Raw genomic sequence first — 26,797 nt, 5'->3', positions numbered from 1 at the left:
CAGCTTTGCCTTCAAAGTAATAGATTTCATTTAAAAAATATATTCAGATAGAAAACAGTCATTTTAAATTGAAATAATATTTCACAATATTGCTGTGTTCACTGTTTTTTTGGCTGGTAGTGTAAGTTAACATGATTTGAGGTATTTAGGCAACCTTATTAACTGCATTTAACAATAAAACTGTAACTGAAATTAAAGGCGTACAGACACAGGAATTTAAATAATAAATTATATAAATTAAAAGATGTAAATTCTAGTTTACATTTTTAAATGTACACCTGTGTTTATATAAATAAAGCTGAATCAATACAATGTGTTAGTTAGCATTTTTTTTGTTTACAGCAACACAGACCAGTAGGCCTACTATTTTGACACTTTTTCAACTCCATGCCTAAACTGTTAATGGTTGAAATTTGTTGGATAATATGGTTAATGTGATGCGGTCAATGAACATCAACATTTTCACTAACATTTCTTACCACTAGATGGCAAAATAACAACCTTAATCACGCCTTGGCTTTCTTTATTGCTTTTGAAAAAAGGATGGAAAGTTGTTTTGGAGTCAAGGGGCTGAGAGAGACAATGATTTTGCACTGTCTGGCAAAATCACGCTCACACACACACACATTCTCAAACATAAACACACACAACCACACTCCCTCCCACACTCCATCAATCTAGCAGCAACTGGGGCAGCGAGCAGAAGTGTGTCAGACTTTTGGGTACATGTACACATTTACATGTGTGCATTTGGGCTCTAGAAACTTATTTCTATCCAGTGACATTTTCTTATTTTTTTCTGTAAAACATTCACTCTGCCACCACAGGACCCTAGAAGAACAAAGAAGACAAATTCAGTCTTTTGGAGAATGCTTTCTCCAAATTAGGTCTCCACATAAGGATTATGGATTGTTAAGGACCCTGTGAAACCTTATTTTTCTCTCATGGTCACTTTTATATTTTTCCTGTAGTCCTGACATTTGCTTGACTCAAACAGTGCTTTACAACATGTGCAGACTTTGGAGGATAGCAGTTTTGCTCTGTGTCAAATTGGTGGGCACTGCGAATGGAAATACAGGACTTGTGCCGGAAAGAGGGACTGCAGCTTCCTCCTGCTATGGGGGTTTTGACCTCTATTTTGTTCTTGACAAGTAAGTTATCCTGTTATTTACCACTTCTCCTTACCATGCTAAGCATGACAACACTCCATAAATGCTGTGTTGGCGTCTGCATACCATTTAAGACTCACGATGAGTGAACCGATTAACCTGATTTAGTTATAACAGACAGTGGAATGCACATGTATAAATTACAAATGCACATGTAGAATTAGCCTTATTTAAATGCAATGCATATCTTAAAGCTTTTCAGGTTCTGTTACAGTGAGGAATGCTAAATTAAGTGATGCTTTCATGTTGCAACCCATTGTTTTAATGGAAACTAACTCCAAGAGTCACGTCCGTCTCTTTAGGATACTTTGAAGATCATTTTAAAATGAATGCCTATGCCATTTAAACACTCACTGACTGAACTTCATTACATTAGATGCAAAATAAGTGGCATCTGCTGACAAATGCTGCACATTCTTTTCTGAGAAATACTTCACTTTTCTTCATAATTTTTGCTCAATGACTTTTATTAAAGTCAGTTCTCCTCAAGTTCACACAGGTGTCCTATCAGAGGATCCACAGATGTAGATCATCACAGTAAATATTATCCACTAACGTTCAGCAACAGCAAAGTGCCAATATAGCCTATATTTTGTCTTCACTATATCTATTGTTTTATACTTATTATATTGTTGATTTTTTTTGTGAAATATTTTGATTTTGCTTTAGTTTTATATTTTATCAGTTAGTGTAGAATGGCATTGACATATAAGAGTTAATGAGAGAGAGAGAGAGAGAGAGAGAGAGAGAGAGAGAGAGAGAGAGAGAGAGAGAGAGAGAGAGAGAGAATGATGATAAAGATAATTGTTTTCCTCTGTAACATATGTCTCATCTAACATGAGGTGAGAAAATTGCATGTTTGGGGTCAATGCGGACACACTGGCTGGATGCAAGTAGTGCCCTCTGAGGGCAGTTTACAAATATGCAGCTCTGAGCCAAAAGCCTGCAAGGGAATGATAGATTAAACAGCTGGTTTAAGAGGCTATTTGCCATATTAGTTCCACATAGGCAGTTGAATAGAAAAGTAATGTTCTTTTATGCATTTTGACTACAAATTAAGGTTGTTTTAGTTTCGTTTGATAGTATGCATGGCAAATCACAAGCTATCTTGACCTAATTTTGGCATGTATTGTGGCAAAAGCCCTAGGACCTATAAGAACACATGGAAAATCAATTGCATACGGCTCTGAACTCAATCATCATGTTTGCCTGCATGCTGTACACAATATAAATACACACACATGGACATACATTAGATTGGATGTGGGTCACAGTTTCCAACTATTTTGATTCTACCAGTCTAAACTTTGGCTCTACTTGGCAACTTTTCCCCAGAGTGTTATGTTCATGTTCGACGAATGTGTTTCAAGTAAAAAATAACACAGCTGTGTTTCCTAATACATGTAAATCATTCGTCATGGATAGCCTGGCAGTTCAGCTGTGAATGTGATGTATTTGTTGGACACATTCATATTGTTTTACAGTGACATACAGCTGTATCTCAACTCATTTCCCCTTTACGTCACTGCCTTGGATCTTGTGTGTAAATCGAATTCTGTCGGATCTAAATCATTTTCTCTTCGTTCATTCGCTTTTTTGTATTCAGAAATAACATTTTCATGAATATAACAATGTTGATTTGATTATGATATTGCATATTGGTGCAAAGAACATGTCGTCATTTTCAGCACCCAATGGCCAAGACACTCTTTCAAGGGTTCCTGTAGACTCTTTCCATGTCTTTCATCATCTACAAGACTTGTGAAGTCAAAATATTATTGTTCTATTAGAGACAAAATTAATTCTAGAAATGCTATGGGAGAATAAAGTTAATGAATGCGCTGATGACAGAAAATGCCAAAGCAAATAGCTAAATTACATTCATTTCAGGATTTGATTTGCTATGTCTACTTTCACTTTAATAACAGCAGCACTCAAGGTGACTTAAAAGAAAAACGGATGTTCTTCAGAATGATTTGAAATGTGCATCTTGTGCTTCATTTGAATCAAGGACATCTGTAACTAATTTATTTAACATCATAACTTTTCTTTGAATTAAATTGTTCAAAATTTCCTAAACGTTTCTCTTTATTTCATAATAATGTTAATAACACCCCCTTTTATTATGGCATTAAGGGTAGGGTAGGCATTAGGTAATCTGAGAGGCTAACATTAGCAAGCTAGCTTTGAAAGCATGATTTCCCACCCTCCCTCCAGAAGCCATGCTCTCAAAAGCCACGCCTCTTTCAAAACACATGAACGCAGTCTGCATAGTGTTATGAGAGACGACGTTAATTTACCTCATGTCTCAAGCCAAATAACATTACAATCATAATGAACGTAAACAACTTGCAGAGCTCTAGTTGCACCACCTGACTGCTGCATATTCATTCATGCAGAACGCGCTGATGACGTGTGATGTCGTGTGGAAATACATAGCCTATGCTGACAGGCAGGTAGGACATTCTATTGGAGCGAATGCAATTGATTGGACGAAAATATTTGGTCCTGTGACTTCCACAGAAGATATTTCGGTAACACTTTACAATAATAGTACATGAATAATCATGTACTAATACCTGAATTAATAATTACTTTACTATGAACTAATGATGAGTTAAGACATGTATTAATGAGGTACTAACCTTAATTACGACATGAGTATCATGAATTCCTACATGAATATACCATCTTAACTACGCGTTAGTACATGCTTGTTAATTAATGTATTAATTAACATTTCGAGGTAAAGTAAATCAAACATGCTCTAGATCAGAAGAAAGATGTACTAAAAGGGCACAATGTTAAATTGTTCATAAATTTAACACCATCAATTGTCACATACATCAGTGAATGACACAAGATGTCTTGAAATATTTATATTAAACCTACTCATTGAACACACATTCCGTTTTAAGTGATTCCACTGCTGCCTTCAAGTGTAAAATACCTACTACACTAGCATATTCATTAAACAGATGCAATTTTCAAAATTAAAATCAGTGTTAGCACAGATGATGGTTATTTCCTGGATTTGTTTACTGTCTTTATATCATAATGCAGTCGGATGTTAGTCTTGTTTGCTGGCTCTTCTTTGGGGCCACTATTGCCCCTTCAAAATTTGTCCACTTTTTTCCTACCGTTCAGTTCCTTCTCCATCTAAATTCAGGCACAGCACCTCTGCTCTTCCACTTCTTTACAAACCAAATGATATCTGATTTAGAAGAGCTGAATATGTATAAAACATGTGTAATTGATACATTTTTGAAGATTTACTCTTGGAGGGCCAAGACAAGAAATTACATGATACATTAACAAATCATGAATTCATGTTACTTTCCAAGTAATTAATGATGAGTTAGTAATGATGTGCCCCCCCAAGTAAAGTCATGACATTATGATACATTAACAAGTCATGAATTCATGTTACTTTTACTTCATGGCGGGGCACATTATTACTAACTCATCATTAATTACTTGGAAAGTAACATGAATTCATGACTTGTTAATGTATCATAATGTCATGACTTTACTTGGGGGGGCACATCATTACTAACTCATCATTAATTACTTGGAAAATCCAAGAGTAAATCTTCAAAAATGTATCAATTACACATGTTTTATACATATTCAGCTCTTCTAAATCAGATATCATTTGGTGCTTGTCGGTGGTTTGTAAAGAAGTGGAAGAGCAGAGGTGCTGTGCCTGAATTTAGATGAAGGAACTGAACGGTAGGAAAAAAGTGGACAAATTTTGAAGGGGCAATAGTGGCCCCAAAGAAGAGCCAGCAAACAAGACTAACATCCGACTGCATTATGATATAAAGACAGTAAACAAATCCAGAAAATAACCATCATCTGTGCTAACACTGATTTTAATTTTGAAAATTGCATCTGTTTAATGAATATGCTAGTGTAGTAGGTATTTTACACTTGAAGGCAGCAGTGGAATCACTTAAAACGGAATGTGTGTTCAATGAGTAGGTTTAATATAAATATTTCAAGACATCTTGTGTCATTCACTGATGTATGTGACAATTGATGGTGTTAAATTTATGAACAATTTAACATTGTGCCCTTTTAGTACATCTTTCTTCTGATCTAGAGCATGTTTGATTTACTTTACCTCGAAATGTTAATTAATACATTAATTAACAAGCATGTACTAACGCGTAGTTAAGATGGTATATTCATGTAGGAATTCATGATACTCATGTCGTAATTAAGGTTAGTACCTCATTAATACATGTCTTAACTCATCATTAGTTCATAGTAAAGTAATTATTAATTCAGGAATTAGTACATGATTATTCATGTACTATTATTGTAAAGTGTTACCGATATTTCTTTAATATATAGACCACTTCTATTGATTGCTATCAGGATGTGTAGAGTTTTAACCAGTAGCCTATAACAAAAAGTGTTTATAAAAAAAATTGCAGCTACTTTTAAGGCTATTCTGTGCCTGCACAAAATTCAGTGTAAAGATGCAATTACACATAAAAGCCAGACTAAATCATGCTCTGACCCACTTCAGCCCCTAGTATCAAAATAGACAGTTGTAACTTGATTGTAAATACATGTACTGTATGCCACCTCTGAGCAGAATTAAATAGTCGATGTAAAGACACCTAAATGTGTGGCACTTTTCAAGTATAAATTTGGCAAGATACAATCAAATCTGTCTATTGCAATAGTTTCAGCATTATTTTGCTAATCAGATTCATGTATTTTAAATGCTATATACAAACACAACTTGTCATAATCAGTCATGCGGTGTTACAGTCTATTTATAATGCAATGGAATTAAGTTAGCATATAAAACATGAGCCTTGAAGCTATCATGGGACAATGCCTACCATTAAGTTCTGGTTATGTTTACACGGGTTAATTTATCAACACAAATCAATCAGCTTTGCCTTGTATCTGAGTTATGGGAAAGTCAGGGTTTGGTTGTTCTACTTATGGGCCATCTCTGTGGCTCCACTTTATAGCTGTGGGCTTCATGGTTTGGCTTCTGTGCTCAGGAGGGTCTGTGAAGGACATTTACTGTTCTCCTCCTTTCATTCAGCTCAATCACTTCTGCAGAGAGTGCAACAAGAGAACAGTTTAGAAGCAGTGTTGGGAATAAAGGCGCATGTGTTATGAAACTAATAATATAACTCATAACACTAATGAGCAGGAATGACTGTTATTGTCTCTGGAATAGTTCTGGAACTTCTGGTCAGTCACATCATTCTTTCAACTAAATATTTGTCCACTGTCCCAAATTTTCAGCATACCGGTCCTTTTTTGTGTCTTCACGGACAAGTTATTATAACTAATTGATACCATTTTGGTACATGTGACACCTGTGAACTCTGACCTGTGAATTGGATCATTGAGGGTCACCAGCAAAGGCATTGGTTAATAAAGTGAGATTAAATGCATAAAGTAGGCTGTATTGGTGTAATTTAATATATTTAATAATTGCAGGTTTGTGTTATATACTGAATTTGCATTTTACTGTTTTATTCATTTAGCAGAATACTGAATCTGTTTTTGTGCAAGTGAGATGAGTAAATGCCTGCTCACATTTAGTCTAGATAGAACTACAATAACCATCATTCACACAGCACACACACAACGCCTCTGCACTTACTCCTGATTTTTCTCAACATGAATGAAAATGGGTCAGTCGATAAGTGTCAGTCGATAAGTGGGAAAACAGTAAATTGTGTTACTTATTTAAAGATATCTTGTTGTAAATTTAAAAGTAATGCATTACTTACTAGTTACTTGAAAAAAGTAATCTGATTACGTAACTTGCTTTACTTGATTTGCGTTACCCTCAACACTGGAAATGACACAACGAGAGTATTTCTTGTGTTTGTGACAATTATATAGCAAAAAAGAATAAAATAATAGCATAAAATGGCATTCAATTTGAAAATAGGTGACATGATGCAAAAATTAAGGTATCATTATATAAACTTAATGTTTAATGTTAAAGTTTGGTTTTACGTTTGACATAGCTCCATGCTATGCTTGTTGGAAGCAGGACTTGCCTCTATATTGGAACTGACGTCAAATGACGCGTCTCGCTGATGTTGGGGTTGATAGATCTACCTCGAGTTCTCAGGTCGGATGTCTGACTTTGAGCGGCGTTCCAGATGTTATTTCCTAGTAGAGGGTTGAGTGATCTGGAACGCAACATTCTTCGCACAAGCTTGCTTTTGTAAAGAAAAGTTTAGTAAACATCCAAGCTTCCTCGCGAGAAATGTTTCTGCAATCCATTTTTAATCTTCACTCGACTGTCGAAGTTGGGTGAGTGTTTAGCAGGGGGCACCCTAGATCATTTCCAAAAAAAGATGCACCTACACTCTTTGCACTTCAGATTTTACATGTCTCATACGACAAAGTACCAAAATGTACCACAGTTTTACCATGGTGTTTTGGACATGATCCAGAGGACCATTTTTGTAAGAGGTATTATATTCATTATGTAATTGCAGCTTATATTCATATTAGTGTGTATTTCTTTGATTTAGTGCATTTGTGTGATGCCAAAGCTCTATATATCTTCAGAGACATGAACATGAAGTGAATAATCATTATTCTGGCCGTGGACTGAATTTTGTCATAAGCTGAGTATTATTAGCAGTTTCTCTAGTAATGATATTATACTTTTACTTTCTCATGCAAATAATGCAATTTACGTTAATAAAAGACACATTAATTTATGTTTAATATCAGTATTGTAGACTAGGAGTTTATGACTGTATGAATACTAAAATAGGCATGATTGATACCATGCCTAGATATTTATAAACATTTACTGTACTTTTTTGATACTTCAATTTTTTTTTTATATAATTTACTTTAGTATTTAATATTCTAATAAAATTAAGGATCTTTTTAATTAGCTACTTTAACTTTATTTGAGTCAGTTTATGGTGTTTTTAATTAAACAAGTATTGGATACTTTATGATTTTTTGTGACTGGCTGCCTATACATTATCCATGGCTTACTTTTGCAGTAAGACCTTTAATACTTCTATTACAGTTTATGACCAAGCATTAATCTAATGATATCTGAGCACATTTACTGATTTTGAAATAATATTCTAGGTTTACTTTTCTAGTTATCTGGCTCTGAACACCAAATTATTCTTGAGCAAAGGTTAAATATAATACAAAACATAATTTACCTAATGGTTGCTAGGCTAACTGCTATTGTTTTGAGCCAATAGAAGTGAAATGTCCTCGTTGACCTGTTCAAGGACTGAAATAAAAGCTAAGAGATGTGGTTTGGGGTGGGTTTTGCGCTCCCATCCATTCCCAGAGATTATCTAAACCTTTGTGTTAGGGAGGAACTGAATAATGTGACAATCCAGTCCAATTTCAGTGAAAATGAATAGGCAATATTGGGACGCTGTAGAAGGCTAGTTCATTAGGAGTTATAGCTATTTAAATAAATCCTTCTCTTTTACACACTCACACACACACATACCATTTGCCTCTTGTTAAACCATTTCACCATCAGCTCCAGATGTTCCGAACCCTGCCTGCTTTGGCTGCTTTAGAGCCCTGGATCCCACTAACAATGGAAAAATAATGAGAGAGGGATAAAGACAAGCATAGAAGGAGAGCGAGAGGAGGACAGAGGCAGTGCCTAATATCTCACATCATTTCACTGCAATTAATAATTCTAAACATATACAGTAATGAGGTACAGTAGTTGGAGTTGCACCTTTAAAGGGATAGTTCAACCAAAAATGAAAATTTTGTCATCATTTACTCACCCTCCTGTTGCTCCAAACTTGTATGAGTTTCTTTCAACACAAAAGAAGATATTTTGAATAATGTTGGTAACCAAACGTCTCGGTCACATATGGTATCCCTCGTTCCCTGAAGGAGGGAACGGGGACGCCACGTCAAGACCGACGAATAGGAATCTCACTTGAGAGGCCAATCTACTTCGATTGAAACTAAAACAAGCCAATACACATTGGCGTGCAATCATTTGCATTAGCTGTTCAGCCTCACAGCGCGGGTGTATAATTAGCAGAAGCTGCGATTGCACTTCAGTTTTTTGCTGAGGAGCCAAGCCTGAAAAGCTGGCTGCACTGGCAGGCAGCAGTAGATGTGGCGATGGGACGTGGCTTCTCCGTTCCCTCCTTTAGGGAACGAGGGTTACCATAAGTAACCGAGACGTTCCTCTTCAGTCGGTCAGTCGAAGCCATGTCGAGACAGTGAGGCTATTGGATAACGAAGAGAAAGCATGCCCTTTCGGTTTAGGAAGGAGAACGCTGCTGAAGCCACTTCTTCAAAGACTTGTGTGGGAAATACATGGACTAGCCTGAAGGTTGTACTACATATGAATAGTGGGTGACTTAGCCCAAGGGAAAGACACAGGCTTCCGTTAAGAGCAGCTGTGGAGAATATACACATATGGGATCCCCGTAGGGTCACACATATGGGACCCAGCCTAGATCCGGCTCTCAAGGATTCAGCGGATAAAGGCCTGGTGCAGGACGCTCCGCCATGTCCGGGCCGAGGGTGTTGGAGGTTTTTCACTCTGGAGCAATAAGGGTGCACAGCCGACAGAGCCGGGCCTCTCAGTGCTTCTACCCGTTTAGGGTGAGAACACGGGAGGCGACCGGCTCTACACGTAGGCTATAGTATCTAGCGAACGTGTTAGATGTTGCCTAGCCCGCAGTTCTTCAGATATCTGTTAGCGAGGAACCACATGCCAATGCCCAGGAGGATGCAATGCCTCTCGTGGAGTGTGCATGCAACCTGAACGGGCAGGGCACGCCTTGTGCTTGGTAAGCCAAGGCGATGGCATCCACTTTCCAGTGGGCCATCCTCTGCTTTGAGACAGCCTTTCCCTTCTTCTGGCCTCCGTAACAGACAAAGAGCTGGTCTGAGGTCCTGAGACTTTGACTTCTGTCCACGTACAAATGCAGAGCGCGAATGGGACAGAGCAAAGCCTGGGCTGGGTCTGCCTCCTCCAGGGGCAGTGCTTGCAGGTTTACTACCTGGTCCCTGAAGGGAGTGGTAGGAACCTTGGGCACATAGCCAGGCCGGGGTCTCAGTACAATTTGGTTGTCACCCGGCACGAACCCTAGGCATGATTCGTCGACCAAAAATGCGTGCAGGTCCCCTACCCTCTTGACAGAGGCCAGTGCAATCAGCAGCAAAGTCTTCGTGGAAAGAAGCTTTAAGCTTGCTGATTGCAAAGGCTCAAAGGGAGCATCCTAAAGTGCTCGAAGCACCAGGGGAAGGTCCCAAGAGGGTATGGAGGGGGAACCAAGAAGATTTAATCGTCTCGCCCCCCTAAGGAACCTGACAACCAGGTCGTGCTTTCCTACTGTTTTGCCATCTATGTGGTCGTGATAAGCTGAAATAGCGACAGGGTGGAGGGAGACAGTCTACGCTCCAACCCTTGCTGCAAGAAGGAAAGCACGGACCTTATCGAACATCTTCGGGGGTCTTCTCGGCGAGAAGAACCCCACTCGACGAACAGGTTCCACTTCAGGGTGTACACATGTCTCGTGGACGGTGCCCGTGCAGAAGTGATGGTGTTAAGTACCTCTGGGGGTAAGTCACCCAGAACCCCCGCGTCCCATCCAGGGACCAGACATGGAGTTTCCAGAGGTCCGGACGCGGGTGCCATAGGGTACCCCGTCTCTGAGTCAGAAGGTCATTCCTCAGAGGAATGGGCCAGGGAGGGACTGTCACGAGGAGCATGAGTTCTGGGAACCAAGTCCGGGTGGGCCAATAGGGAGTCACCAGAAGGACCTGCTCTTCGTCCTGCCTGACTTTTTTGGGGGGGAAACGCATATTTGCGGAGGCCCCGGGGCCAGCTGTGTGCCAGTGCGTCCGTGCCGAGTGTTCCCTCGGTCAGGGAGTAAAACAGCTGGCAGTGGGAGGTCTCTGAGGAGGCAAACAGGTCTACCTGAGCCTCTCCGGACTCTCTCCAGATTAGCTGAACCGCCTGGGGGTGGAGTCGCCATTTTCCCGGGAGCACAGCTGTGATAGCCACCCGGTGAGTGTCATGATGCCACGCCCATCTCGGGACTCGGCCGTGAAGCCAGTGCTGAAGCGTTCTCATATGGAGCAGTCCAAGCGGGGTTACCGCTGCTGCCATTGCCATATGCTCCAGGAGCCGCTGAAAGAATTTCAGTGGGACTGCCGTCCTGTCTTTGAATGTGTTCAAGCAGTTTAGCTCCGACTGAGCGCGCTCCTCTGTGAGATGGACTGTCTGTGTGACCGAATCCAACTCTATACGGAGAAAAGAGATCCTCTGCACGGGGGTGAGTTTGCTCTTTTCCCAGTTGACCTGAATGCCCAGCTGGCTGAGGTGCCTGAGCACAAGGTCCCTGTGTTCGCATAACTGATCTCGAGAGTGTGCTAGTATGAGCCAGTTGTCGAGATAGTTGAGGATGCGAACACCCTGTTCTCTCATGGGAACAAGTCTTGACTTTTGTGAAGACACAGGGAGACAGGGACAGCCCGAAGGGCAGGACATTGTACTGATATGCTCGACCCTCGAACGCAAAGCGCAGAAACGGCCTGTGTCGAAGAAGAATCAAGACATGAAAGTGCGCGTCCTTCACCAATCTCGGGGACGGATGCATTCGAAAATGCGTTTCTGGGTGAGCATTTTGAACGGTAGCTTCTGAAGGCTTCGATTCAAAACTCGCAGGTCCTAGATCAGTCGTAGCCCACCACCTTTCTTGGGTACAATGAAGTAGGGACTGTAGTGCCCTGACCTCATATCGGCTGGAGGGACCGGCACTATCGCGTCCTTCGCCAGTAGGGGCTGTAGGCGTACCCGGAGTGGGGCAGCGAGGTGGAACACAGGGACTCGGCTCGGGAGGCTCTCTCTGGAAGGCGGCCCGTAGCTGAGTCTGACTGTGCTGTGTAACACTTACCTGGTTCCACGGGGCAGGAGGGGCAGGAGGCGGCTTGTTTGCATTCTCGAACCCGCTGGCGATAGAAGAGGCGGATGAGAGTGGTGAGGATTCTCTCCCCCCACTGCTCTCTGGGCCCTCTTTGGACCCAGAGATGAAGTAACTGCTCTTTTATTGAAAATTTGGGTACCGCTGGTTTTGAGACCTTCTGCTCATTATATACTCGCTCTGCGAGGCTGAACAGCTGATGCAAATGATTGCACGCCAATGTGTATTGGCTTGTTTTAGTTTAACTCGAAGTAGATTGGCTTCTCTAGCGAGATTCCTATTCGTCTGTCTCAACGTGGCGTCGACTGACTGACTGAAGAGGAACAGTTTTTTCCCCTCCATACTATGGAAGTCAATGGCTACTGTTAACTTTTTGGTTACCACCATTCTTTCCAAATATCTTCTTTTGTTTCAGCTTTATTATTTGGACATTGTTAAAATATGTAAGTTTTTCTTCAACTACAGGAATTTTTATGTCCCAGAGGTCGGCTTTTATTTAAACAAACAGATTTTAATGTTAAAATTTTGAAAAAATTGTTGTAAAATCAAAGTGTGTTGAAAAAATTTACTGTACTAACCCATCACCAATTATTTTGTTGCTTTTCAAATGCCTTTTATGTGCAGATGTATTATTTTACACTTGTTCCAGAGCAATACCTAGTCAGTAGAAGCCATAGTGCCATAACAAAATATTGCTATGCAACAAAAATATCCATATTCTATGAGTGCTACTGTGTAGGTGTTCCCTTTCAGTCGAGAACGTCAGACGCAGCCAATGCAATAGGCGTGCGTGATTCGCATCACACACTCTGCCCCCCGCGGCGCGGGTATAAATACGGAAGTGGATGCACGCACTAGTTGCTTTACGATAAGGAGGCGAGAGTAACTCGGAGTCAGCGGTGGTCCAGCTATAGTGGCTAAGGGACTACGTCCTCTGTTGTCTCCTTCAGGTAACGGTGGGTTGCATACGCAGCCAGGACGTTTTACACTGTGAATATATTGTGGATTTTATAGCACAAATAAAAAATAAAATAATATAATAATAATACAGTACACCCTCTTTTAAATCAAAATGTAACAAAGTTAATTTGGTTTTAAATAGTACAAAAATCATATACACTTCATACATTTACTAAAATCACATTGCAGATGCTACTTAATTTGATATTTTGTTATCCATGAAATTTACACATTTCAAACACTTTTAAAGTGTAGCAAAACACATTTCTCCAATGTACTTGACATACATGTACTCTAACAAATAAGTAAAATAGCAACAATGATGACATCTATTTAATAACTAATATAATGTGCACATCTGAGTAAACCACTATCACTTTGAGATAGGTTTGAGGGCAGGGCCTGGATTCTTAAACAGCATTACTATGCAAAAACATGATCATCTGGAAGCAATTTAATCTTTGGCAGAGTTACACATTATAACAACATGTACATCATTTGAACGAATCAATGGTCGTTGCTCTGCACTAGACATGGCATCATTGAAATAACATCTGGCACATTGACAACTGCATTAAGCAGAATGCCTTCATGAGGTAGTTATACTGGAACTAAAACATTAAATGGCATCTATTATGCTTTTATTTTATTTTTAACCTTTCATTTAGTGTGTAATATAGCTATGTATGCATATAAACGTTCTAAACGTATGGAAACATGGAACAGCAACTTTAATACATGACAAGACAAGGCAAACATGAGAGCTTAAATCCATGCCCATTCATGTATTGAAGCCCTCATGTTTGCCTTGTCTTGAGTAAAATGACAAAAACAACCAATGAACAGACAGAACTAATGAAGCAAGAACCAATGAGAGCACGACACATGAATCTAAGTAAACAATTAAAACAAGACACATGTACAAAGGAACCAAATGACAAGGGGCCTGTCCAAATACACACACTTGCGGTCTTTGCACTTGACCACTTGTCTACTTACATGACATATTTGCTGTATTTGGCCCAAGTGTTCAAGTGAGCGTGAAGATTGCGAGAAGTGTGTTGAGAACTTTTGATTATCCCATGGGACACACTTTAACACAAGTTTAGTCCCAGACTGAAATGCATGTTTCAGCTGTTTTAACTGAAAACAACTTGCACTGAAATATCTTAAAATGTGTCAGTGCCATTGATGTGTCTCAATATGCACACCAGTATTTTTTTTTTCTAAGACACATTAATAAAAGCTACTGAAATGCCCTAGTTGAACCAAGGCTTAATCCTGACTTAATCTAAGCCCTGTCTGTGAAGCCGGGCTAAAGTGTTGTAAAAATGCAAGTGTTTACAGAGCTTTATTTAGATTTTCAATACTTTGCATTTTAAAATGAACCACTAAATGTCCGTTCAGTACTTCCTATGTAAAACACAACAATTTAGTAATTGTGGTGCTTCTAATTAAGTGATAAAAAGCAGTTGCAAATGCACCAATAAAATGTGCAACATTTTTCTGTTTTGCTACCAAATTATATGTAATATCTAATTAATGTAACTTATTTGTAAATAGATTAGTGCACGTATGACATCACTTTGAAGGCCATCCGGCAGTTCGCATCTGGTTCCCTCAACAAAAACCCAATAGGATTTTTCCATTGGCTTTTGGGTTATCACAAAAAAACAAATTCTGTGATCAACACAAGTTTATGATACTTACACATTTTGTCCATCAAGATAATTTTCACATATGAACACAACTTTTACAACTATAAACGAACTACACCACAGTGCCATAACTTCAACGTCACCGTCACTAAGCTTCTGACAACTCTTTCAGTTTTCATCTAAAAACATTTTCCCACAACGTTTGAGTTAGACTAGTTTATAAGAACTAAAGAAATAAATAAACAAATACAAAAATGAAAGTAAAGACGGCAGCTTCTCGCGGTCGACTGCCGCCACACATAATAAAACAAAACAGCAAATAAAATAGTCAGGCCTGGTCCTATCTCGTCCTTCACGATTGTTGCTCCTCCTTTTATGCTTCCGCTCCTCCGTGAGAGATACAATACAATAAAAAAAAGTGTGTTTTGCTAGTTTCAGCCCAACGCAGTTATCTTTTTCTCGTTGTTTAAATAGCAAATGCATTTGCACCCATTTGTGCGCCGATGGGCGCTGGTCTGAAAATGAGGTGTGTTCAGGTGCATTGTTGGCGCGTTGCTATTTTGAGGCAAACAAATAGAATGCGCAGTATCAATGGCGCAGTATTTTTTTTGTTATTTAAAGAGCGCGTTAGTAATATGCACGTTTAGGCGGGTCCACAAAGCGCGTACACTTACAGATCCATTTCCTCGCTAGAGAAGCGTTCAGTCTTTCCGCTTGCAAATACCGCCATGTAAAATAGCAAATCCGCCATGGCACGAGCACAACTGGCTTTTGAAGGGAATGGGAGATGAGACTCTGATTGGTTTATTGCACGTTACGCCCAAAACACACCCATTACTCATTAAGATAATAGGGACAACCCTTTTAGACCATGTGCCGGGTGCGCTGACCATTTTTCCCGTAAACTAGTGCGCTTGCACTGTGCGCTTTAGACCATGCGCTTAGATCCTTAAAATAGTGCCCATGGTCTTGTGGACATACAATGGGTGCCGCGTGCGCCTGTCCGTTAAGTCCATGAGACCATAGGGTGTATCATTTGTCACTTTAGGTCTCAGTAGGGTGCTCGCGAGCGCCCCTTTTCACGGTCGATATGCACCCTCGATGCACACTTTTGCAGAGCCCGCACTGAAGCGAACTCCACAGCAGTCAAAGCACCATTACGTCACCAAAGTGCACACTCGTAGGAAGACCGTAAGTGTTTAGGGTGCCATTTGGGACAGGGGCTGCGTTCCAGTCCACTTTTAGACACGCACTTGCGAACTTCCCTAAGCACTTCCCCTCGGGGGAATCCCTGCTGCCATTTTGAAGTGCGCTCCACTTCGTGAAGTGGATGAGGGAAGTTTATATGGACAGACCCTCGTTCCCTCGATTTTGACTGAGGGAGCGAGTCTACTTCATATGTACACTTCAGGCACCTATATGTCCCACAATGCAGTACGTTTGTGGCGTCACCACAAATCTCGTCTAATCACCACCACAACTAACAACTCTATGATATATTAATTATATATATATATTTTTTATTTAAAACAACCCAAACACACCTATATACATTTGGATGCTGCATTAAACAATTTTCTTAAAGGGAAAAAAATTGTAAATAATAAATCAACTCCACAGCTGATTCCAAGTGATCAAGGGCTTACGACGTTCCAATTCAGCCCATTGCAGTTTCCGCCAGTAGTGGGCACTCATGCAACGTAAGCAATGACGTACATCCGAGTGAAGAGACGGAGGGAAGTTAGCGAGTGAAGGGCATGACAATTTTGGACTGGAATGCAGCCAGGGCATGAACAGACCCAAGATCACATGAGGGGAACAGGGAATCACATGACATGAGCAAGAAACATGACTGAAAAATTTCAAAATAAAAGACAAGAAAACTTTAACATGAAATCAAACCCAAACACAGACTTGACACTCTTTTGAAAGGATTCTGCTTTGTCTGTCACCGGTTGTTCAATTGTTCAACTAAAATATCAAAAGACAATTTTAAATAGAATATTTGATACAGTATTATAGTTACATTAATGACATATATTAATAAGAATGATATCAAAATTAATGTATACATTTTGTAAAATTTTGGCCTGTTGGGGGCTTCTTGACCCAGGTAGGAAGTCATCTTACCCTAGTAGCAAATGTTTCGATTTCCATTAATAACACATTAGCTGATGCATCATCATCCTGTACGTTACCTTAAGTTATTTATAAATATGTCACAATTTAAAAGTAAATGCACATTGTTCTTAAGGGGGGCATCCTCCCCTATCTTACCCTACTTCATTTAATTTAATTTCAAAGTCAAATTCCAATGTGAGGTTTCAGTGCATTACTACTGTAATATTCAAGGATCACAATTGTAGATCTTTGGCTTAATTCAAAGTCAATGGCATATTAGCAGCTGGCATCACATCATTCAGACAGCTGCTCTGGGAGGATGCTGGATACTTGAACGATTTCCCTCTGAGGAGGATAAAAATGTGTCGATGTAGTTTTTGAACTGCTGCTTTTAGGGAAAAAAAAACTGTCTTATTCACACAGCTGTAAATCTCAAACTTTGGCTATTCTTCTCAGCTTGTGAATCTTTATTGCCCCCTTGGTGTTCGACTGTAAGTGTCCAATTTGTCTGTTTCACCCTGCAGATCAGGAAGTGTGCAGCATCACTGGAATGAAATATATAACTTTGTGGAACATCTGGCCCATAAGTTCATAAGGTAGGCAAAGACAGAGTCTTACAAAAATGTGTGTGTACGTCATTTTATGTAATCTTTTCTGCTATACTGTATGTGGATGAAAAATTCCCCGCACAAACACCACCTCTCTAAAACATGTTTAACTGAAAATATTTAGTGACTAGTTGCATCTTTAATTTCTAATTGGCTTAATAAACGTTCTGTAAATAAATTAATTATATTTCACTATTGTTTCAATGGTCCACTTTAGACATTCTACTAACAATAAGTATTTTTACAACTACATGTCAACTAACTCTCATTAGACTATTAGTAGACTGTTAGTTTAGGGTTTTATAGAATTTAGTCAGTTCCATCAAAATAAAGTGTTAGCAGACAGTCTGTAGTTGTAGTTAGAATTTTTAAGTGTTACCAAATATGATTTTAAAACTATAATACACCATTTCAGTTAATTCAATCAAACTACAGTGCACCTGAAATTTACATTGAAATAATAATTTAAGTCAAATATACATGATTATACATTATAATTTGTTATTGCATATAGCCCACAGTTGCGGATGTCCTTCATTGTATTCTCCGATCAGGGCAAGATTTTGATGCAGCTTACAGAAGACAGGTGAGTAAACTTTATCTTCATTATTTACCTGTTTAACTCTGGCCGTTTGCACAAATGCATTGTGATAACTTTTGCAGTCTTCAAGTGCTTTGACCATAGTATGAGTTTGTGGCAACAGAAGTTTCTTACCAAAAAGAAAAAAAGAAAAAAAGAAGGCCAAATCTGTGAGAATCGATTAAGTGACAGTTAATGACCCATAAAGAACGACACATCTGCTGTGAACATTCCCTGGTCTTGGCGATCGATCGTCTCCCATCTTTAAAACAGCACTTCTATGACTTCAGCATGTGGCTTACAATTTCTAAATAAAAGTCAATTTTGTGGACTGCCAATGCCAAAATTCACTGTGACTAAGGCTTTTCCATGTGTCCAGAGAAGTGTTGATTTGTCAATGATTGATTTTCAGTGCCAATGAATATTATTCATGGTATCATTTGTGGTCGGTGTACGTTTGAACTTTGAACAGGAATAATGATAAATTGAAAGAGGTTAATCATTTACTTTTGTTTATAACAAACGGAATACCTCCTTTTTTGTTTGTAGTTTACAAATCAGTTTATGGCTTGAGTATTTCAATCAACAAGTGGGTGGCACTGATGCTGCTTTCATCTAATTGGTCAAAACGCCCCCATCATTAATTCATAAAGAGTCGGAACGGTTTAGTTTTTTCAACTTTAAAAAAATATTTCGCAAGACATCACACTACGCTTACCAGAAATATGCTTTTAATGTACCACGCGCAGCCATGTTGAATTTTGTCGGAAAATGCTATATTTTACTAACGCATTGGTGTATTGTTACGAAACTCAGTATGTGTCTTTGGCACCATGCCCAGAAGATTCTCAAAACGTTTTGGGGCAGCGCCACCTTGTGGTCAAAAGTTATGAGGATATATATTAAAAAAAATGCAAATAACTTTTGATTAGATTTGCCTATTGTAAGGAAACTGGTCTTAATAGATCAATTGGATCATGCTGAGAACATAGATACCAATTTTGCCACAGTTTGCCATAACTTTGCCAAACTTCTTGTCCACCATTTTGATTTTCTTTCAAAACCTACTTTTTCGAACTCCTCCTTGACCGTTTGTCCGATTTTCACCAAAATCGAATTGTATCATTTTCAGACCATGCCGGCAAAAAGTTTTGGATTTTGTGTCGATAGACAAAACAGTTTTCGTATGATAAGTTGATGGCATGATGCCAAAACAACTCTGAGGCTGTACAGGTATCTCTGCAATGCTTTGCCATATTGACACCAAACTTTGTACATATCATTATCACCTTACTCTGACCACTCCAGATCAGATGTAACAGCGCCACCTATTGGTCAAAGGAGATAAACCATATTACTAGTGATTGTATTTATGATTTTTCAGCCATTTTGCCTGATTTAATGTCTTTAATTCCTTGTTGTTGCAGTTGGTCTGATGTTCCCAGCCAATGGTGACATGACTTTTCGTGCCTTCTTTGTGCTTGGCCATGATTATTGCTGCTTGCAGCTATAGTTATGAAATATTATTGTTGTTCTAATAATGGTTCTTATTATTATCAATGATGAAAACAGTTTTTGCTGCTTAAAATTTTTATGGAAACTGTAATAAATTTTTTCAGGATTCTTTGATAAATAGAAAGTTCAATGAACAACATTTATTTGAAATAGCAACATTATAAATGTATACTGTCACTTTAGAGCAATTTAATGTATTACATAATGCATATGTAATGAATGAAAGTATTAAGGAATGAATGAATAAAAAAAAAAAAATTTGAATGGCAGTGCATCACGATTTCCACAAAAATATTTAGGAGCAAGAAACTGTTTTGATTTCAACATTGATAATAATAATAAAAAAATCTTGATCAGCGAATCAGCATATTAGAATGATTTCTGAAGGATCATGTGACACTGAAGACTGGAGTAATAATGCATAAAATTCAGCTTTGATCACAAGAATAAATTACATTTATAAATATATTAAAAATGAAAAAAAAAGTTTTAATTTGTAGTAATATTTTGCAATATTACAACCTTCATTATTAAAAACTTTTGGCTGGTCAAACGTACACTCCATGTCCTCCAGAATTATGTAATTATTATTTAATTATTTAATTGTTGTTAATTATTGTTATTATTATTGGTCATGATGTAGTTTTCTCTCTTTTTCATTGTGTGCAAATGTCAGGGACCAGATTCGTAAAGGTTTGGAGGAACTCAAGAATGTCCGGCCAGGTGGAGACACTTTTATGCATGAAGGCATTCAGAGGGTGAGTGAGCCAGTAGTAATCATTTTGGCTCAGCTGTACTTCCCACAGAGCTATGACGTATAGCTCTAAATAGTCTTCAACAAGGTAATGTTTGGCCTCTACTCAGACTGATGGACCTAAAAAAAAAATTTTTTTTTAAAAAACTGTTCAGTGAAATAACCAGTCAAGTTGAATGCTGTCTGATCTGCTTGAGATTACAATATTTATGATGTTTTTCTTTGCTTTTTTTTTTTTTGTTTTTTTTTTTTTTACTACTAGGCAAGCGAACAGATTTACTATGGTAACTCTGAGGGTAGGTCAATTTAACCACTATTTTGCTTAAAGAAAAAACTGTTTAGACTAGTTTAAACAATCTTAATTTTATTAATATTACTGACAGAAGATAAACTGGCTATAAACTAGTTAACCATTAACCCCTAACAGGTAGACCAGTTTAACCAGTGTTTCCATGCTAAAACCAGTGGAAGTGCCCAAAACACACCTCGTACTGGTAACCAGCAACAAGATGATCTTAATTGGTTATTTAAGCTGGTCATCAGCTTAACCAATTTAGCTGGTTTAAGCTGATTCGATTTAGTATAATTACTGTTTATTCCCCTCATATTGTTCTTTTAGATATCAAAATTACTTGCTTGCTAGTTTCAGCATGTTGCATGTTTCTCTTAAAAAAATATCTATCAAAATCTGTAATCAAGTTACAAACGTGATACAAATGTTGTGTCTCTGTGAAGGATACCGCACAGCCAGTGTCATCATCGGCCTCACAGACGGGGAGCTGCATGAAGATCTCTTCTATTACGCTGAGAGAGAGGTACGAATGAAGAAAGACAGGAGAAGGGACAGAAAAGGAGTGGAGTGGTTGACAGTACACATTATTATGATTTTAAAAATAGTATTTAGTGCTCTCAAATGGATTAAATCACAATTAATCGCATCTAACATAAAAGTTTGTTAACATATAACGTGTGTGTGTATGTGTGTGTGTGTGTGTGTGTATATATACACAAACATTTCTGTTAAATGCAATTAATCACGATTAATCGATTTGACAGCGCTAATGGTATTGTTACAGAAATAATACTTTAAAAGAATAGACATTTGAATGCAATGTTTTTCTGACAGTTTATTGCATGTAAATGCAATTAAATGAAAATGTATCATAGTTTAAACGTATATTAAATTCAATTAGCTGAACTTCAGAGTGCTTTTTTTTTGGCCCACTTAAGTAGGACTTAAGTACATGCAATTTCATAATTACTTCTATTGTCTTTGAGAAATGGATAAAGTGTGAATGTACCGACAAGCATATACTTTAATGTAATTTCTTTTGCAACTCATATGTCATGTATTTAAATATATTTGTAATTACACATTAGAAATGAAGTTGCAATTTAGTACATTTAAAATGAGTTAGCTTTAAATATTGAATAGCACACTACAGTAAAATTGTAATGAAGTACTTTTGTTAGTGCTTAAGTGCTTAATTATGTTAGTCAACATAAGTGTACTTTTGAAGCATGACAAAAGTTTAAGCAATTAACAATTAAGCACACTTATTCACAAGGGGTGTCTTCACTGCAAGCAACAATGTGACGCAACACTTGCTTTGTTTTACACAAGGTCAAGATGGAGTCATCGGTGTCCCATTTGAACTCATTAGATCACACATTTCTTTTTTGTTCATCATCCTATAACAAGAGGGTAACAATATTACAACCTATTAACCAATTTTAAGCATATATTTGAGTAAACAAATGAATAAGAATATCAATATCAATTTGAATTAGCATAAATCATCAACATACAATTTTTACATACAAAATGTCAGCCACACTCACTGAAATCAGTTTTTCCCATCCCCATGTTTTTGACCCAATTTTCCTCTCAGCTTCAACCAACAAAGACATTATTCAGCATCTCTAATGATTAGAATTACCCAGTGTCCTCTTCATTGATGTTCAGCCAGTGCCAAAAGCATGAGCTCTGGATAAGGCAGTTTATGGCTAATAGATTACAGGTGTCTGAAGTGTTCCTGTTCTTGTGTTTCCCTTAGGCCAATCGCTCTCGCAGCCTGGGTGCCACTGTGTACTGCGTAGGGGTAAAAGATTTCAATGAGACTCAGGTGTGTGTGTGTGCTGTGCACAAAAATAGATCTTGGCACTTATGCCATTTAAGTGTTTACAAGGTTTCTGTAAATGATGCTGGGTGTTTTTGAATTTGCACTTGTTTAAGTAAATACTGTATATATTTTTTGTAATTTATTTGTACATTTTTCATAGCTGGCCAAGATTGCTGACAGCAAAGATCATGTCTTCCCAGTAAATGACGGCTTTGAAGCTCTACAAGGTGTCATTGATTCGGTGAGTTTTTATGTATGTGGTTTAATACAGTAAATTGTATTCTTCATGAAATATTTAAGTAATGTGAGAAAAGTCACACTGTATTTTTTTATGATTATATAAAATAAAACATATTATTATGCTAAAATATAGCCTTTTACAATAACATCTTTGTTTCCATCCATTTAAATCTGCAGTCCGTAACTTTTGGTGCTCTAGCAGTTCATAAACAGAACTGCATTTGTCTTGTGGAAGAACATTGTAGCCGGAGCTCCTTCTCTGTGTTTATGTCTATGACGAGTCACGCAGGTACTGGGATACTCCACAGTGGTTTGACCCGCACCAGTCTAAAATAGTCTGAATATAAACACTTATTATAGGTGTACCGTAGTGATTCAGGATAAGACAAAAACACAGTTTAGTTTAGATTCATGATGTACTTGCTTATTATATACATTTTGTACATTTTGAACACAAAAAAAGTCATGGACTGCAGCTTTAACTTGATTTTATTATTTGTCAGAATTTCAGCTTTAAAAATAACATAGCATTAATATAATTCAAAGTGGTTAAAAAATGACTCATCACTGAAGTTTTGGTAACCACTTAAATATTTTAGTATTTTTATCAAAATTGTATTTATATTTATATATCTTATATATTTCATATATTATTTATAGTCATTTTATTTAAGCAATTAAATGTAAATTTAAAATTTTAATGAGGTGTTTTTTTTGTTTTGTTTTTTTTTCATTAATGCACTTTCTATGAATTACTTTTTGCCGAATACAATCAATACTAATTGGACTATTTTCATAAATATCTGCCAAAACCTTTGGTAGTATGTGATTAAAAATATATTTAAAGGCAGGGGAGGCGATTTGTTCCAGAAACATTTTTTAATGCTGTAATGCTGGTTGAAAATCTCTTCACATCCTGATAGCAATCACTAAGTTAAGTGGTCATAATGTATTTATATGTATCTTTATACCTAAAGATTGGCACGGTTTTATTTCAGTTAGCCTAATAGCTGGTTTGATTTGCATTGAGAGATGATCTTATGGAAAGTACTCCATGCCAATCTCTAGGTATGGTGAAGGCTATGTGATGATGTGGGGCTATTTTAATTCCAAAGGCCGAGGGAACTTTATCAGGATGCATAGTATCCTCGATCCATGAAGTAACTGGCCTTTAAAAATAAAAATCTGCCTGCCTCTATGGGAATTTAACATAGGGGTGTCCAGACTTATGCACCCTGTATTTTAAGGAAGAACATTTATTTATTTACGATACATTATTCATTCACAAAGAAAATTGGTGTCCTTAAAGGTTGGATTTTTCCTCATTTTTTAAATTAAGGCATTAAGTTCAATTTCCAAAAGATGATTTTTTATTCCTCTTTTTAGTCAACTTTAGCATGGGTGTCTAAACTTATGCATAGCACTGTATCTATATATATTGTCTGTTAAAGGCGTAGGACCATAAAATGTTCGTCCAATCATTGCATTCAGTCAGAACGCGTCTCTCGTGACTCTTTTGTTCATGTGTTTTGAAGGAGGCATGACTCTGTAGACGTTCTGAAGGGATGGTGGGATCTTATACTTTCAAAGCTAACTCGCTATTGCTAGCCTTTCGGAAAATTACCTACCCCATCTTTCATGGCCATCACTGGAGAAAGATGCTTTTCAGATGATTTAGTTACAGCATTTACCAGCAGGGGCTAACAGGGCCATGCCAACAAGCCAATCCTTGACCCCTTGGATAAAATTACCATAAGAAACAGCCTCTTGATGAAAAAACAACAAAAGAAATAAAGAAAAACCAAAGAATAACAAACAAGAATAATCATTGAGTCCCGTCTGAAGATGACGGATTGTCTACAGTATCCGAATTGTAACAAAGACCTGCCATGCCCTGCCTGGACCGCTTTGATCCCACGGTCCGCTGGAGTCTGCCCAAACACGATCAAAGCCATGTCCTTTCTTTTTGCAATGAAAGCTAATGATTTATATTTCTTAAGCTCTGAAGGTGGAAGAAAAGAGGAGATATTTGGGTAAAGACTCGTCTCGCCCATGCAGAGGTTGTCTGTTTCATGAGCTGAGACTGGGGTCAGTCCAGCTGGCCTCCATCTGCTCTCAATTAGCTGCATGCTGAAAGCTCTTGGCTGTGGCTCAGGAGAAGAGTGTCGTAAATCAGCAGGGACCTTGGGATCTGAAGGCATACTTCCATAGATGACAGAGGAAGGCGGCAGTCATGTAGATCAAAACAATCTCGCCACACATAGGTGCTAGTATGGCTGATGAAGGCTATTTCCAGGACGAGAGGAAAGAGACGGCGAAAGCAGATGTACATTTCAAAACACAAGCGCCACATGAGGATTGTCCTGTTGAGGCACTCGCAGGAGAGGTGTTGCTTCATTTCATTGGTGGACCCTTCAAGATAAAATAAACTTATTCTGAAAAAAAAAAAAGTGGAAGGTTTTCTCTACTAACTGTTTGTTTTATGAATTTAAGGGAATGGAATTACTAGGTCAGCTAACCCAGTTGTTTACCTGCTAAATATCTTTGTACCCACCAGATCTTGAAGAAATCATGCATTGAGATTCTTGCTGCAGAACCTTCCAGTATCTGTGCTGGAGGTGAGTACAATTCTGTTCTGCTCAATAGACAAAATGGTTTTTTTGCAACAGTAGCGAACAATCCTCCAGACTAGTAGGTTTGATTTAGTTTGAACAAAAACCTAGAAGTGAGGTTTGTTTGTGTTTTTAACATCTAAAAAAAAGTACACACCTCACATAATTACACACCTTTAACAAAGTGGATTTATATACTTTATTTTGATAGCCCAACATTCTACTTAGTGCAAGTAACTTTGGAACTACGTCAGCTAACTCTCTTTAGAGTATTAGACTGTCTGCTTAATATCTGCTAAAACTCTACTTTGCTGCTCCCAAACAGACATTCTACTGAATTTGCAAGTACTTACATAACACCATTTTCAACTAAAAACGGAAAACTTTATGCACTTTTTATTTACACAACAATTTCAATTTGTGAAAGCCATATTGCATGTTCAGTTTTATTGGTGCATAGTGTTTTTTACAAGGTGACATCGCCAACTACTGGCCTGGCAGCAGAATACAGCGATTTAAGTGGTTTTCCCGGAACCCTGTGAATGGGGATCGTTTTAACAACAATGTCGTCTGTATGCGAAAAGCTCAAAGGAAAAACTTCCATTTTTAGTACATCTTTATCAAGTAAACGTACACTTTACTAATACTCTAAATGAGAGTTATTTGACATAGTAGAAAAGTTACTTATCATCAGAATGTCTGTTGGGGAGCAGCAAAATAAAGTAGAATGTCTAAAGTGGACTATCGAAATAAATTGTAAACCATTACTTAAATATGCTCATAAGGAGGCTGAAAAGGCACTTAAATTCAATTAAAAACAAAATGTAATAATATTTAAATGCATAATATTTAGTAGTAAGAACAAAGAATTTCCCCACACAGATTTTGCAACAACAGACCTTTTTTGCTTGTGAAATTTTGCTAACGTGACTACACCTTAAAGCAAAATATTGATGATGTTATCATATATTATGCTTTGCACCATAACATTTCTTCCTCCTTTAGAAAATAAATCTTAAAATAAAAATTGGATTGATGCCCCTGATAAGTGCTTTTCAAAATTTGCTACATGATTTAACATTGTTATATGTTACCTTCCTGTTTTAAAGAGGCATTCCAAGTTGTTGTTAGAGGAAATGGATTTCTTCATGCTAGAAATGTGGACAAGGTTCTTTGCAGCTTCCGAATAAATGACACCCTTACCAGAAGTAAGTACAAATAAAATTCTAGCAATTATTTAATCACCCTCACATCGTTTTAAACCTGTATGCTGTTATTTTTTTCCATGGAACACAATTTTTTTTTTCTCATATACAGTGCCCTCCACAATTAATGGCACACCTGGTAAATATGATCAAAACTGGCTGTAAAAAATAAATCTGCATTGTTTATCCTTTTGATCTTTCATTCAAAAAATTTGCAAAATTCTAACCTTTCATTTAAGTAAGTGATTTCCCCCCCACTTTCAATTATTTTACTTCAATGAAAGGTTAGAATTTTGCACATTT

At 37.8% G+C, this 26,797-nt stretch overlaps 1 protein-coding gene across 1 annotated transcript in view; it reads left to right on the top strand.

The window, feature by feature from the left end:
• Positions 1-614: 614 nt before the first annotated feature.
• antxr1a (ANTXR cell adhesion molecule 1a) overlaps positions 615-26,797 on the top strand; it is a 70,305-nt gene continuing 44,122 nt past the window's right edge. The window contains exons 1-10 of the mRNA XM_079897146.1: positions 615-1,151; positions 17,382-17,453; positions 17,980-18,051; positions 20,237-20,318; positions 20,577-20,610; positions 21,050-21,129; positions 22,372-22,440; positions 22,598-22,678; positions 25,235-25,295; positions 26,399-26,497. Coding sequence (XP_079753272.1) covers positions 1,009-1,151; positions 17,382-17,453; positions 17,980-18,051; positions 20,237-20,318; positions 20,577-20,610; positions 21,050-21,129; positions 22,372-22,440; positions 22,598-22,678; positions 25,235-25,295; positions 26,399-26,497 — 793 coding nt within the window. The 5' untranslated portion in view covers positions 615-1,008. The remainder of the gene's footprint in view (positions 1,152-17,381; positions 17,454-17,979; positions 18,052-20,236; positions 20,319-20,576; positions 20,611-21,049; positions 21,130-22,371; positions 22,441-22,597; positions 22,679-25,234; positions 25,296-26,398; positions 26,498-26,797) is intronic.

The sequence above is a fragment of the Squalius cephalus genome (genome assembly GCF_949319135.1).
Source record: "Squalius cephalus genome assembly, chromosome: 16".
Lineage (NCBI taxonomy): Eukaryota > Metazoa > Chordata > Actinopteri > Cypriniformes > Leuciscidae > Squalius > Squalius cephalus.
Note: the sequence above shows the minus strand (reverse complement) of the source record. Positions and strands in the feature narration are given on the sequence as shown.